Source organism: Saccostrea echinata, unplaced genomic scaffold (assembly GCF_033153115.1).
Source record: "Saccostrea echinata isolate AGI-Se365-2 ecotype Australia unplaced genomic scaffold, CSIRO_AGI_Sech_v1 ptg000034l, whole genome shotgun sequence".
Classification (NCBI taxonomy): Eukaryota; Metazoa; Mollusca; class Bivalvia; order Ostreida; family Ostreidae; genus Saccostrea; species Saccostrea echinata.
Window position 1 is genome coordinate 5,960,530 of NW_026889783.1, and position 16,621 is coordinate 5,977,150.

Genomic DNA, 16,621 nt, shown 5'->3' on the forward strand with positions numbered 1-16,621 from the left:
GCATTTGACCTAACGATAGATTAATGTATTTGCTGATAAGGTTATTGTATCGACCAAAGAACTTGCGAAATGATGACTTCAAACGAGACTGTTGATATTCTTGTTTCATCAACCTGTTGGTTAATAGTTTGCCTCGTTTTAAAAATTGATCGTACGTAGAGCATGCCCTTGCGTATCGAATCAACTGGGAAACAAACTCCATATGCAGGTACTAAGGGTATATTGCTACATAAAAGGGAAACTGACGATAGAAAAGTTGAAGTCATCACGTTTATCATAAAGTTTTGTTGTTCGGTTATCATTAACGTCCTTTTCTAGTAAAATATCCAAATATGAAACAGATGTGTTAGACTCTGTGATATCTTCTATTTCAAGTCCACTGGGATACATCTAATCGACATATGAATGGAAGTAACTATTGTTAATTAATAATACGTCGTCGATATATCTAAAAATCGAATTGAAGGCCACAGCAAGCGTTTTCTTTTTCTCATGTAGAAGTTTTGAATGAATTTTGCTTCATATGAATACAAAAATAGGTCTGCTAACAAGTATTAGCTTTCTTAAAAAGCTTGTCTGACGTGAGCAAATTTATTATTATACGAAGAATTAATAAAGAAAAGTTGAGTCCAGCGTATTCAACATTATCCTGAATCCAGAAAAAAAATTATTTCACTAAGAAACAAAAAAGTTCAATCCTGTAACATCAACATGAAATGAAACTCAACTATGTATTTATCCTATATATACTGACAGGTATTACTTGTAATTTTCTTTTTTTTTCATGGACATAGGAACTCGGGACCCCCCCCCCCCCCTCCGTATTTTGTTGATATATATACCTGTAATTATATACTTTAAAACACTTTTGCTACTTTATGCTTGTTTCCCATAACTCAAGTAAATAATAACGTATGAAATTCATGATAACCTTTTTGCTTGATATTAATGATAAGGAAATTTTCCTTGATAGTGCCCCTTCCATTGAAATGTTTGGTTGTTGATTATCTCCCCATGAAATTTCTTCCGACTGGCCTTTTCCTAGATGCATAAATATAACCGGTACTTTTAAAAGAAAAAAGATATAACATATTATTTTAAAATCTAAACATCAGTTGGTGAACAGTTGGGAGAATTATTTTTTTTTTAAATTCATCAACTTGTTTTAAATGAGCAAACGTCAGAAAGACGGTATGTATTAAAAATAAACGTCTGTTACTAGTAGTTAATCAGATAATGATATACGGCATACGTGTTGACCTGATCGACCAGCTTCATTCCTGCTGTTTTGCTGGACGTACATGAATGATTGTAATACATAAGAGAGCGGGAAAATGTTATGTTACGTGTAATGTATAATGTGATAATAATTAGGTCCAATGCTTTGGCTTTTTTGGATGTTTAGCCATTAATTCCCATGCTCTCAAAAATGATAGTTAAGACAGAATGAAGTTTCCAAGATCGAGTTATTACAATAATTCTATTAAACGACATGGCCAATAAGCCTTGGCTAAATCTAGTACTGTCTGACGCCATGACGTCAGACAATAATTGTTACCCAAGGGAATTCCAACAGATTGTTGGAGGACCTGATCTCCAAAACCTACATAGATATTGTTAATCAGAAACTCAAGCATCTTTTTAATATCAACTTCAGAGTACTTGTATGTACAATCAGAATGTTTTTAACAAAATAATTTGCAAATAACCAAAGACAAGGTAAGTATATTTATGAGTTCCAGTTTTGTTGAAAAAGCAGCTGTCTATGATGTCAAAGAGCCTGGACTTTAATCTATCGTAGGGAATGGTTGTATAAAGCGTTGAAAAGTCGTACGTTTTGATGTTCTTGTTTTCGGTAAAAATTTTGTGATTTCAAAATGTTTCTAAAAGTTTCAGAGTTTTTAAGTATCTACATCTGATTTACACCACCTCGAATATATTGTTGTACAGTACTCATGAAGTTTCTCCTTCACTGTTGAGTATTTTGGTGAAGAGTAAAGAAAGAGGCTTGGTAGAACATTTACTGGAACCTGCTATGTATCTTTGTTTATATGGATCTTTGGAATCAAGTATTAAGGTATGGTAATTCAAATTCATTTTGATTGTACGGAATATTAAAAAAATTATAACTGACATATGGTTTTGAAGAATTTGATGAAAAAGATAGATGGTTTTCATATTGCCCCTCAATCGCTCAATGCAAGATTTCAACATCCATCTAATACTTTTAATCCATTCTGACAAAGTGTCAAAGTATTCTTGTTCATATTTGGCCCATCGTCTAGCGTAACCTTCCACAGAATACATAATGTTTATGAAATCGTGACGCCAGTTGAAAGATCGGATTTCCCTGAATTTTGTCCTTTTTAAAATAAGTGATTTGAGGTCCTCAATATTAACTATATTAACGTCACCAGTAATGACGTGTCCAGCAGGACTATTTTTTCCCCTGGAGATTTAAAAAAAGGTTTGAGTCGGGACATTTTCAGTTAGATGGGCAAACAAGCATTTTTTTTTAAAGATGTTCTTACCTTTTTTACCCGAAATTTCTTTGAAGGTTTGTAAACTGAAACAAACCTTTCTCGCTGAAATACCACGGCTTTCTTTTATATATATATATATATATATATATATATATATATATATATATATATATATATATATATATATATATATATATATATATATATATATATATTAGGGATGTCAACGAATATTCGAGTACTCGACTATCGTTCGATCATACCGACTATCGACTAAAATTTCTTTAGTCGGTTATTCGTTAAAAATGTGTTACATAAAAGTAATTTTAAATTCAAGGTAATAAACTTGGATTTGACCATTTCATTTACAAATCAATGTTCTCGTAAGTAAAACTCAGGGTATGGTTTAACCGTTCAAAGGAAATTATTTGTATGTCGATTTATGCCTCCAAACTTACAGTTTGAGATACTTAAAAAGATGCCAGGATGGAAAAAACAGTTAAAAGTACGTTATCAAGGTTATGTAAAACTGAACTTGAACATCAAATATGATGTATTATATGCCGAATCCATCAAACATATACACAGTCTTCAAGTGAAAATTTCCTAGTAATTTAAGTTTTCCACAAAAATGCCAAAAAGCAGAGCCGTAAAGAAAAATGTTGTTATCACGAACATGATTATCAAGGATTGTTTACCACTGCATGATCAGCTGATTGTTGCAATAGAGAGGACGTTCAAGAATTTTTTGGTTTTGTAAATTCAAATTATTATAAAGTTTCAATCTGCAATACCATAAGATCTGACGTAATGCAACTATTCATAAAGAATAATTAAACAGCTGTTACAAAATTGTAAGTACGTGTAAATTGGGTGACAGTTATGAGCGTAATTAAAATTAATGCTGTTTCTTTCTGATATTAATATCATGCAGTGTATTGTTTGTTTAGACAAAATCTCAAAATTAAAATTTATCGCAAGCTCTCTCTGTTTTTATAAGAGGCACGCTTTAATTGTTTACCAGGCAAAGGGCACTGGCACGACACGTAGAAATGGCTTCAATTAACGGGCACATGTACAAACGTTATGAAAAGAAAGGACAAATGCGAGCGTTTGATATCCTGCATTTAGATAAAATGTGCAGTAAATTAATATTATATTAATTTTTGAAATCAAATGCATTGGATACATGTAGATGTACAGTATTCATTGTACTCCGAAAATGTTTACGTTTTAGAAATCCGTTGTATAATGGTGATAGCGTAGGTTAAATATTGTACAACTAGTCTATAAAAGACAAATATAGTGAAAATGACATGAAAAATTAATTTAAATTTCAACGAATATTCGACTATCGTTCGACTAAAGCCTCCGACAAATCGACTACGCTGTCCGAATAAAATTGACATCCCTAATATATATATATATATAATTTTATTCACATGAAGTGAATGGGATTGGGCAGCACGCATAGCCTATTTTAGCCCTCTCCCTACAGCAAGGTCAAGGTAAATACCACAGTTTTCGATTGCACATATAAAGAATTCATAAAATAGTAAGAATATCCTTAATACCGATTATAGTATTTTCATTATGAGCATAAATCATATATCATATCAATGGAGCTAGGCGAACTTTCAGGATTTAATAACTTCTAGGTCGTTCATGGTCAAGGCAAACCACATCTTTGAAAACATGTCGCAATTCTGACATTTTTTTTTTTACGAAAAAAGAAAAAAAGACCGGAGGATGATTGGGGGGGGGGGGGGGTGATTATTAACAACTTGAATTCGCTTATTTGGGGGAGAAGTGGGGGGGTATTTAACATCTTTGTCTTGCTCTTACACATACTCATCAAAGGTATTTTCCTCATTATCGGGAAATACACTGATTGGGAAGTCGATTGAGAAAAAAAAGAAGTGCTCTCCAAATTTCATTACCTTATTTCCGCATAAAAGCACTTAGCAACTCTAGGGGAAGGTTCAGAAAAAAGGGAGGGGACAATCTGTGTTCAAGTACCAACGTTTTAATGAAAGTTATTAATCCCCGAAATGAAGAGGACGCATTCCTATTTCTGGCTTTTGCCGTGAGATGTATGATATTGTATAAGTGGAAAATTGGACGATGTTGAAACGTTAACGAAATTGACTAATTTCTTATAATCGTCCAAATTTTCAAATTCCTGTTAAAGAGCACTTTTAAAAATATTACATCGTCAATGTTTCCACTCGCCATTTTTCTAATATACCAAAATTCGTCAAACTTTCAACCCTTCAATAGCCATTTTTGCAGTATTGATTTAAAAGATGTACATGTATTTCAGTTTAATAAGTAACTTAATAAGAAGATTTGATAAACCAGGCATGTATTAATTTACATAAACACAGAATAGATTTATATTGGAAGAAAAACATTTGATTGTATTAATAAACAATGATGTACATACAACACGACTTTATTAGTAAATGTACTTAATAGCATGTGTCCCTTGCCATTCTAATACGACTATATGCATACAATGTATCCTTGATTTTATCGATTGCTTATTTATAAACATATATGGGTGAAAAACAGAGTCTGAACTGTTCAATAAAAATGATGCAAACATCCTCTGCGTAATAATATGTTTCCTTGTACCTTCGTATAGATTAAATGTTATTAAAATAAAGGATATCAAGATGGCTGTGTGAGCGATATAAATGACCATTTGTTTAACAGAACTCGAGAGCTCTGATCATAAACATTGTTTGTATCGAGCCACCTACATGAACATGAGAAGGCGTGTGTTACATGATTTATAAAAGCTACGTGAATTTTTCATGGTTCAAGAGAATGACCGACGAACTACGCTCAGGAAGTATTATATACGATAAATAATACAATGTGGATCTGCTGGTCGTTTACAGAATGGAGAGAAGTTGAAACAAAAACTAAAATGTGAAATTGAGAAGTGTTACAAGAGAGACGTCAGGAATGTCGCTGAATCGCCTTTTATTTACCGTGATTTATTTGACCTACATCTGCCTTACAGGTAAGCATCTATTTTCTTCGTAAACAGGTAACAGTCAATGTGATACATGCATATTTTATGTTCGTCTGTATTTGAAAAAAGCCAGTAGCAGTAGAAATGCTATAGTAACATAAAGATGGTATAGAAACTAACACCCCCCTCCCCCCCCCCCCCACCACCACCACCAAATCAAATCAAATATATGACGTAAACAACATCAATCAGAGAAATGATAAATATGAATTATTATTTTATAATATTGCTAAAATTAGAGGGGAAAACACCTAAAATTTAAGTAAAATGGTTCAAACCCGACTCATTTTAAAATTGTGTCATAGGGTTTGACACTCACCAACTTATAAACAAATTAATAACTGACAGAAATGCTGATATTTGCTTTGGAATCAAAATTGTTATCTAGTGGAGTGATTTTGGAATTTTTTCTGTCTTAGTCTAGGGTGGGGTCATTTAATCATTATACTTGATATCTTTGTCATAGCAAATGACATTTATTTCTTGCCTTCCCACGACAAGCCTTCAACACACTGTATCGATGATTAAATTCCTTTAAAAATTCACAGCATTATATGAAACACAATGATTATTAAAAATTTATTTTCTTCAAGAAAAACAACATTCATTAGAATTCGTTAAGTAAACTAGAATTTTCTCAGATAAAACAATATTTAACAAACCGACTAACTACTGCACATGATATCTCGTTCTTCTTTCAGTCGACATTGTCACAGTCCAATTCCTGCATTAAGGAAACAATGATTAACACACGTGTATCACTTGATATGTTCCCAAAAGATATGCTAAATAACTACATGTATATGTAAATGTATTGTGTCACACGCATTTCTGCATGAACACAAAAGAAAAAGTATATATGAGGTACATTAACAATTTATGTATCCGTTTTCACACCATAATACTCAAGTATCGGAGTCGATGTCACAATGACTGTACAGTCAGAGAATATATAAACACTTAAGTAACAAAACGTGTAAACCACTGGTCTATGTAATTCTATTGCTACAAATCCACTACCATGTAAACGTGTTTACATAGGAAATAAAATAAACGAATTAACTTCTTGGTGACAAACTTAAGATTAAAAACTATCGTCAAAAAATATCAGTTACAGACCCATCCATAGATAGAAGAAAAATAGGGAGGGGGGTTATTTTGGCAACATACATGTATACTATTACAGCTTTTACAGTTATACCCCTTCATTACAACGCCTGACCCCCCCCCCCCCACACACACACACACACAGAAAAAAAGTTAAATTCCTTCATTTGTGCCTACATTGTATGGTTAAAAGCACCTCCCTCATAAAATTATTAGGAAAATCAAGCAGTTTTCTTAATTAATTATAAGTAATCCTGCTAGAGGAACAATCCCAACGACAACCATATATCTTAAAAGTCTTACTGACAGTTAATTACAGTCTTATAGTAGGAAGAAATACTTTGTTCAAAATCCCACAGTTAGTTAAGGAGCAGAAGTAGATATATACCTATAAATCTACATGATTCTGCGTAAATGTACAGACGTTTATTTATATTAGAGTATTTTCACTGTAAATGAGAACATTATCTTATATAATGATACATCATTTAAAGAAAATGAATCAGTTATGTATTAAACCAGAATATTTTACTGAAGAAAGTGTTTTATTGTTAATAGTTTTCTTTTCATTAAATTGACTTGTTTTATTGTAATAATATTACAGCCAGTGGAAAATATAAAAGAGTGTGTTACTATACAAACTGGGCCCAATACAGAAATGGTATCGCTAAATTCGAGCCCAGTAATATCGACCCCAATTTGTGCACGCATATCATATATGCCTTTGGAAAGCTGGAAAACAATGGTATCACCAATTTTGAGTGGAACGACGACAAAAGGTAAAGTGAATATCATAGCAACAGAAAATGGAAATATTATAAGAAAAATTAATGAGTTTTAAAATGGGAATAAGAATTATAATAAGCTGAATTTCTTACAAACATATGATGAAATATGGAGATAACGAACGTATTCAAGCTCAAAGTCCATTAAAACAATACAAATCTGGAGCAGAGCATACATGGACCTCTATGTTGGATCAGGTGCCATGGAGGAGTGAGCATCCCCTGCCGACCGGTCACACCCGCCGTGTGCTCCTTGTCATGATCGGTAAATAACGGAAAAATCCGTCGACAATCAGTGTGTAAATAATGGCCTAACAATTAGTATGAAAAACGTCAGTCAGCATATGACTTAATGGGATGATTAGGGAACACCACGCAAAGCTTTCACATTTTTAAGACACGACTTCTCTGGGTCATCCGGATTAATTCCTCCCAAAATAATGACGCCCATTATACCTTCATCTTTGCCATCCTGAAAAATGCAAAAAATATAAGAACCTTTCTTATTCGATGTAAAGTACATGTACTTTATTATAAACATTAATTACTCATGAAGATATGGGTCAAGTGTGAGTAATACTGAGCCATGGGAAAAATGATATTAAAATAAGAACTGCTGGTTACAATAATTTTAAAAATACTCTTTCATCACAGAAAGTACATGTACAAGTGAAATTAGGATGGGAATTTGATAATGAAATACATGTAATTTTCAGATTAGGAATTCACAAGATCCCCCTTGTCATTAAAATTAAATTAAGAAACATTGGTCAATGTCAAAACTTTTTCACACAAGTACTCTGAGGTTGATATTAAAAGTGATGCTCTAGCTCCTCATTGACAATATCTACATGTATGTAGTCTTAGGTCTTCCAACAATCCATTGGAATTTCGATGCGTTAACACTAATTGTGCATCTTTCTTATCGACCTGTTTTTATATTCATTATTCAAAAGGAACTACACGAGAAAAGAAAACGCTTGCTGTGGCCTTCATCCCGATATTTTGATATTCACAACATTTTATCAATTAAAAATATATATTTATTATTTATTGACTTGGTTCGAGGGCAACATGCGTTTTGTTTTGTGTTGAGGGGTCGACAAAAACACATTTTGTCAGAGAAAAGTAAATAAATGTTGTATATGTATATATATATATATATATATATATATATATATATATATATATATATATATATATATATATATATATATATATATACCTTTTACTTTTATTTTGACTTTTCTTGCAGCTTCCATGTTTTCGATAATTGATAAAGATATACCTGATCCCGCCTACAGTGTCACGTAAAAGCGTCATAACTGTCCAATATCTCATCGACAGGTCCAATATCTCACTCAGCGGTCCAGCATCAATTATTTTAACCGCTCAGAAAAACATTGGAACTGTTTGAATTTATTAGTACTGAATTATATAGAAAATATTTTTTTAAAGGTATAACATTAGACATTTTCACTCATATGTCGACGCAGTATATCCCAGTGAACAGGAAATAAAAGACATTTGAGAGATTTTTCCGCATAATATTTAAATGAATTAATTTTCATATTTGGATTGACGATGAAGAACAAACAACTAAGCATTATGAGAAACGGGACTTCTTTAGCTTTTCTTTATTTCAACTTCCCTTATTGTTCTCACAGGGACATTGAATCTCATTCGTCAGTCCATCCATCTGACCGTCTGTCTGTCACAAAAACTTTACCATTGGTAATAACATTTGAATGAAAGAAGAAACATGGCCTTCATATTTCATATACATGTGACAACCGACAAAACCATGATTTTTGACTGCATGTAAGACCAATCTATTTTATAAATCGTTTTGCTTTGAATATACGTGCAAGATTTCTATATACATGACTCCCGAACACTGCATAGATGATTGACTAGAAGAAAAGAATTCACGTATAACTAGCTAGAGAAGGTTTCACAATATTCTCAATAATACAATTGCTTTGATCAAGACCATGGCTTTTGAGGAAGAGGTTTTATTCAAGCTGACCAAAGCACATCCTTTTTCAAAAGCATTGAAAATAATTTATTGGGATATACAATGCTCTTTATAAGCAAGTACCTTAAACACTCTCTTATCTTGACCTATGCAACCTTAGGGATAGAAATCTGTCCAGGGTCATTGTGCATCTTTCTTCAAAAACTCAGAATTTGAGAAGTATGGGTGACATGGGGCAAGGGAAAAGAAATTGCTCTCTTTTAAAGGAAATATCCCCGAATCATCACAATCTTATCTTTTTTAAAACTTATATCATTGAGCTAAAATCTACATGTACGCTCTTCTATTCTAATGAACACTTGTTCCGTGAAGTATGAAGGGTATTGGACCAATAGGAGAGAAAATAACCATCAGAAATGATGACAGATTATGATCTCTGAACTGAACCGACAGCACTTGGTGGGAATCCTAATGAAGGATCCAATCCAATATACACTGTACGTACTAACAGGAAACTACAGAACAGATTTACCTGACAGATATATTTTACTTTTTTATATTGATAGGTACGCGGAAGTTAATGCTTTCAAGAGGACAAACAAGGAGCTAAAAGTTCTTCTGGCAATGGGTGGATGGACCGCTGGAAGTAAGCCTTACTCAGACATGGCTCTCACTTTCGCTTCAAGGCGAACATTTATAGGTAGCGCCATAGCTTGGCTCCGGAAGTATGATTTTGACGGCCTCGATATGGATTGGGAGTATCCTGCTAACCGCGGAGGCCGCCCGGAGGATTACCAAAATTTTCCCACTTTACTACAGGTAAAAAGGTCAAACATGAATTCCCACCTTACTACAGGTAAAAAGGTCAAACATGAACCAAAATTTTCCCACCTTACTACAGGTAAAAAGGTCAAACATGAATTCCCACCTTACTACAGGTAAAAAGGTCAAACATGAACCAAAATTTTTCCACTTTACTACAGGTAAAAAGGTCTAAGATGAACAATTCAAAATGATTTATATAAGTACATATATGAGCACCATATCTGAAATTACTGACACATTCGTAATTAAGACACGTGAATTAAATGTTTTTAAATAAGGGTAATCTTATTTTCATAAGTACTTTGGTTTATTTTGAATTCTAAAATTATATATTGATTTGATTCATGATCTTTTTGTGATATAATAGGTCACGGAAAGACTTTTGGAAAATATTAAGAGGTTCAAAGTAGGAAATTGGGGTAAAAATCATAACTTAGAAAAACGATTTGACTTTTTATTCAATCTTAATCTATTTATTAAAGTTTAACTCTTTTTTTTCCATTTTCTTTGCAATATGAAGTAATCATCTTAACATGAATTATTGTTTCTTGAGAGAAAAGTGAGACAAGCAACTTGATCGAAACACATATATCAATATATCACAAATCAATCTGAGAAAAGAAGGAAGAAGAAATGTCATTGATCGTGACCATATATCATTGCAGGAACTCAAAGAGGCATTCAAACAGGAAGCCAAGACTAGCAACAAAAGTCGTTTGCTTTTGACTGCAGCTGTCGGTGTAGGGAAGGCCGTAGCGGACACTGCATATAATGTGGCGGAAATGTCAAAGTAGGAAGTGATTCAAATCTTTATATTTGCAAGATATTTTGGTCAAAATTTTTATTTCCTGGAATATATTAACACATGTTTTTATATAGGTACCTAGATTTCATATCTCTGATGACATATGACTTACGTGGTGGTTGGGAAAAATTCACAGGATTTAATGCTCCACTGTACAAATCGTCTGCTGATACCAGCAATGAATTCAATGTGGTAAGAGTCTCATATTTATCTTAATTTTATTTCAATTCTTTATATCTACATTTGTGTTAACTGTTTTATAATCATGGCATGCCGAAAGCAAAAAACTACATACTTGTATTTTTTCCAAAGGCCATAGGTCATTAGGGGACCTTATAACACTGCGCAATGGTATTTACATGTAATGATACTATTTTTCATCTGTCTCACATACCTTGATATAAAAATATGCAACGCAAAACAATCATTGCTTTATTAAATCAAATTTAATTTTAAAAAAACAACACATGTTTGTTTTAATGCTGTCATTTGGCTATTGATTTCCTTCTAAACAGATCCATGGATGCATTTATTTATTAAAACTTCTCGTACTTTAAGTGATTGATAAACCAAATGACTCATGATATATGTAATATAGGCTATTATATAGGAAATTGATTTAACATATGTAATATATAGGGTGTAATATAATAAAGTGATTAAATATACGTAATATAGGCTGTAATATAATAAAGTGATTTAATATATGTAATATAGGCTGTAATATAATAAAGTGATTTAATATATGTAATATAGGCTGTAATATAATAAAGTGATTTAATATACGTAATATAGGCTGTAATATAATAAAGTGATTTAATATATGTAATATAGGCTGTAATATAATAAAGTGATTTAATATATGTAATATATAGGGTGTAATATAATAAAGTGATTTAATATACGTAATATAGGCTGTAATATAATAAAGTGATTTAATATACGTAATATAGGCTGTAATATAATAAAGTGATTTAATATATGTAATATAGGCTGTAATATAATAAAGTGATTTAATATATGTAATATAGGCTGTAATATAATAAAGTGATTTAATATATGTAATATATAGGGTGTAATATAATAAAGTGATTTAATATACGTAATATAGGCTGTAATATAATAAAGTGATTTAATAAACGTAATATAGGCTGTAATATAATAAAGTGATTTAATATATGTAATATAGGCTGTAATATAATAAAGTGATTTAGTATATGTAATATAGTTTTTTATAAAATCAAGTTATTTAAAATACATGTAATATAGGCTGATATATAATAAAGTGGTTTAATATAATTATGTAATATAGGCTTTTATGTAATAAAGTGATTTAATATTATGTAATATAGGCTGTTATATAATAAAGTGATTAATGTATGTAATATAAGCTGTAATATAATAAAGAGATTTAATATATGTAATATAGCCTGTAATTTAATAAAGTGATTTAATATATGCAAAAAAGGGTGTAATATAATAAAGTGATTTGGGTTGAGAAGAAAACTGAAACGGGAGAATTCATTATTTAGAAGATCAATTTATTTTGTGGGCACCGCCATTCACAATTCTGCGACTTAATGGAACATTGATCTATTATCAATGTACCTTACTCTTTTTTACTTCTTCTCTAAAGCTGCTGAACCAATTTCAAACAGTTTTATTAAACTTAGTATTTTTGGATGAAAAGAAACTTTTTCAAACGTATGGCCTAAAATAAATTAATTCTGTGGAGTAATACAAGCGTAGAAATTTTAACACGGTCATATCTATGACCCAGGTCATGAAATAAAAGTGAGAAGTAAAGAGTTGTGGATTGGTTTTATAGTACGTCAAGATTACGTTGCAGCGTGAATATTAAGACCCATGGACCTTTTCTAGAACACAGTAGAATTATCAATATTTCTTACTCTTCAATATGTTTTTTTTTTCAGGACTTTGCTGTAGACTACTGGCTGAATAAAGGGGCTCCAGCTGAAAAACTTGTCTTGGGACTGGCTACGTATGGTCGCTCCTTCACGCTTGCCGACCAGAACAATTATGGAGTAGGCGCTCCAGCCACCGGACCCGGTCCACAGGGGAACTATGTAGGAGAGGCGGGCTTCATGCCCTTCTACGATGTACGTTATTTCTTTGTTTTCTATATTTTGATCATTTACATTTATGTTTTGGGGATATTCCGTACATCTTCTTTGATTTCAAAATTAATCTTTTGTGTAAGTAGTTTTTTGAGTCAATTGTAGTTCACATTACTGCTCCGCTCGCGGAGTCACACGGAGGAGTAAATCCCAAAAATATGCCATGAAAAGGTCTTATCAAGAACTTCTGACTCAGTTTGCCTCTTGTGTTAGTAACTTTGTAAAGTGTGTTTAATTGTTCAAGTCATGACCTCATTGATGGGGTAGCAATAATGTGTCATGCTTTTCACAACTTCAGCTTTGTCTGTAGATCAATTGTATACGTTTATGTGTTAAATGTTTCTTCAATGGTCTGCAATACAAGCTGTTATTTCAAGTCTTATCGGAAATCCACATTGCCTTCAATTTCTTAATCTACAGGCTAAGAAGAGATTGAAATATTCTTACTTTCAGTTTTATAAAACATAATGCTGAATTTTTATAATTCTTTAAAAGATTTGTGAGAGGCAAATTCAGAGGAATGGTAAGACCTATCGAGACTTACAAGCTAGAAACCCGTTCTTCGTGGAGGGCACCTTGTGGATTGGATTCGATGACCAGCTTAGCATATATCACAAGGTAAGGTATGAATTTTTTCATCTCCAAGACCGTAACTTCTACTTTACAGTCTATAACAAAAGAGCGATAATCCTATTTCTCCGAAGATCATTGCAAAACTCGTTAGACCTCAATAATTAATAAACTGCAAAAGATTGTGGTTTATTGATAATTCACTGTATTTCTGTAACTCTAAGTTGATAGTATTTTAACAATTTTGTGTACAATTTTCTTTAAATGTAGATAAACGACCAAGTAATAAAGAAAAACCTAGGAGGTGCCATGATATGGGCGCTAGACTTTGACGATTTTAACAATATATGTAGCTATGGGGCTTACCCGTTATCCAGGGTGATGAAGAGAACACTGGAGGCAGGGGAATCTGGTCACTCGATCACTCCACCATCCACACACATCCCACTCTCCACCCTGGGACCGACAACCAGGTCCCCCAACACAACACCATCAGTCAACGGAGGGAAAGATCCCAACAATGGCGGGAATGATAATTCAGGGATCACAAGTCACGGTATGAACATTTCACATCCATCTCTCCTAGATTTCTCTATATGGAAAAATATTTGTTTCTTACATCTTATTCTTTTTTAAATCACTTTTAATGATATACCTGGTATGTACCTGGTAGTATCTAGATTTCTCTATACAGCAGTATTTTTTTCTACTTGTTAGACGTCGACTGTAGTCAGTCTACCGATGGCTTCTACAGATACATGACCGACTGTTCCAAGTTTATTCAGTGTGTTAGAGGAAAAGCCTATGTAAAAGTCTGTCCACCAAATTTAGAGTTCAACACTAATAATGACCAATGTGACTGGCCATTCAATGTAGACTGTACACCACTAAATCTCACAGACCTCATCTCCACTATAATTTCAACGTCATCGTTGAGCTCATCCACCACCCATTCAATAATCAACTCAACACTTTTAAACAACAACTGGCCTATAAACAGTGGATATCAATTTATACCACGTGTTTCTCTGTCTCTCTTGTATTATATAATTATACTTCTTTTATATTCTTGTTAGTTATTTCAGGTTTTCATATTTTTATATTGATATTTACAGAGAAAAATTCATTTTTATGCATTTTGTCACATTATAATTTACCGATAGAACGAAATGGACTTATAATCTCTTTGTGTCTTTATGTATCTTTTACGGTATTTCTTTATACAAGTTTTCTGTGCAAATTATGTTACATTTGATTTCTCTTCTGGAGTGCAATATTTGGAAATTTTATATTGAAGAATATATTGTAAAGCTTTTCAAACTTATTTTTTCTGTTCAGAAACTTTTGTTACAGTTTTTTTTATTCCACTTGAGATCTTTTTCCCAATTGGAAACCAACACTACTGACATAGATTATTCGAGAACAAAATTTAAGGCGGCTCTCTACACCAATGAAGTTTAAGTGATTTTTGTTCTATGCATGAATAAATGACTCAAAATCCAACAAAATAAGGCTTACAATATATTAGAGTACACAAAGAAACAAGAGGCCCAAGGGCCTTAACGGTCACCTGAGTATAATACAACAATTTAGAGAATCCATAGAGTATAAAATGAACTGAAAAGTGAAGCTTTGTTGCCCAAAAGCAAGAAAAATAGGGTGATCAGGTTCAACAAAATAATTAGTCTAGTGTTCATTAACAGTTCATAAATTAGGTTCTAATCTGTTCCCCATTTATCACTATCACCATACAGTATATTAACAAACTATCAATGCTTCTGTACTATTTTAATTCCTTGTTGAAATCTCTTACATTGGACTCTCTTGGTCTTTGATGAACATTGAATAAGACAAGTTATTTTTGTCTCATTTTTATTTATCTATTACTTACAAGTCTATCTGATCATTAAAACTATGAAAGTACTTTTTGTATTATACAATAAAAAATCTTGCAAAATTCTCTTATTCTATTAACCTTTCAAGTACATTATTTACAGTGACTAATTATCAAAAGTAAATGACACAGGGGAATAACTCCCCTCAGTAGAATACAAATTAATAGAGCCCTGGCCAGGACCAGAACACTTGACAAAATGGCCCAGATGTTCAAAAATATTTATTAAAACTTTTACTCTTTTTGCCTCTGATATGCCCAGGTGCAGAGAAGATTTTCAAAGAAATAATGCAGTTTTTACTACAGATTCACTACATTATCAATAGAGCCCCCCAGCCCCCCCCCCCCAACCTCCCATCCCCACCGAGAAACATCAGAGTCTCTCACCCTGGGACCAGAAGTTTATTCATCATACATGTAAGTAATCACTTTGTTTATCTGATTAACACTAAGGAGCAGACAGGATTATTTAACAGAATTAATGCATTTTCACTACATTATCAAGAGCCCCACCCTTACACCAGCACATCTGACCCAGGGGTCATGCAATTCACTACTCTGGAAGAAGTAATCATGCTCATCATAACTATACACTTAGCTTCTTTGCTTTTTAACCAGAAGCAGAAAAGAATATTTTTAGAGAAATTTTGCTTTTTCACTATATAATCAATAGAGCCCCTCCCCCTCCCCCCCCTTTTCACCAGAACCCTTGACCCTCTGGCCATGAAATTCCCAATTTTGGAAGGGGCATACTTGCGTATCATAACAATGTACTAATAGTTTATTTAAATAATACCCAGGCGCAGAGAAGAAGATTTTTAAAGAAATAATTCACCTTCACTATAGGATATATATGGCCCCGCCCTAGCACCAGAACCCCTGTACCTGGGGCCATGAATTTCATAATTTGGAAGAAGCATCCTTGCTTATCATAACAATGTACTTAATTTGTTTAAATGAATCCCAGGAGTAGAGAAGATTTTTAAAGCATTA

The 16,621-nt window shown here is 32.7% G+C and overlaps 1 protein-coding gene across 1 annotated transcript; it reads left to right on the forward strand.

Moving 5' to 3' along the window:
• The first annotated feature begins 5,229 nt into the window (after window positions 1–5,229).
• LOC133199633 (chitinase-3-like protein 1) lies at window positions 5,230–14,913 on the forward strand. The gene is made up of 9 exons (XM_061335487.1): window positions 5,230–5,514; window positions 7,238–7,412; window positions 9,963–10,215; window positions 10,887–11,011; window positions 11,101–11,218; window positions 12,961–13,146; window positions 13,660–13,782; window positions 14,005–14,290; window positions 14,452–14,913. The coding sequence occupies exons 1-9, from the start codon at window positions 5,457–5,459 to the stop codon at window positions 14,808–14,810; spliced, it is 1,683 nt and encodes a 560-aa protein (XP_061191471.1). The 5' UTR covers window positions 5,230–5,456; the 3' UTR covers window positions 14,811–14,913.
• The last annotated feature ends 1,708 nt before the right edge of the window (window positions 14,914–16,621 follow it).

Bases quoted from the DNA above. Each gene is read 5' to 3' on its own strand.
- LOC133199633 (XM_061335487.1), top strand. From the start codon at position 5,457: ATGTCGCTGAATCGCCTTTTATTTACCGTGATTTATTTGACCTACATC. The intron at 11,012-11,100 runs GTAGGAAGTGAT...GTTTTTATATAG, and splicing joins AATGTGGCGGAAATGTCAAA to GTACCTAGATTTCATATCTC. The intron at 11,219-12,960 runs GTAAGAGTCTCA...TTTTTTTTTCAG, and splicing joins CCAGCAATGAATTCAATGTG to GACTTTGCTGTAGACTACTG.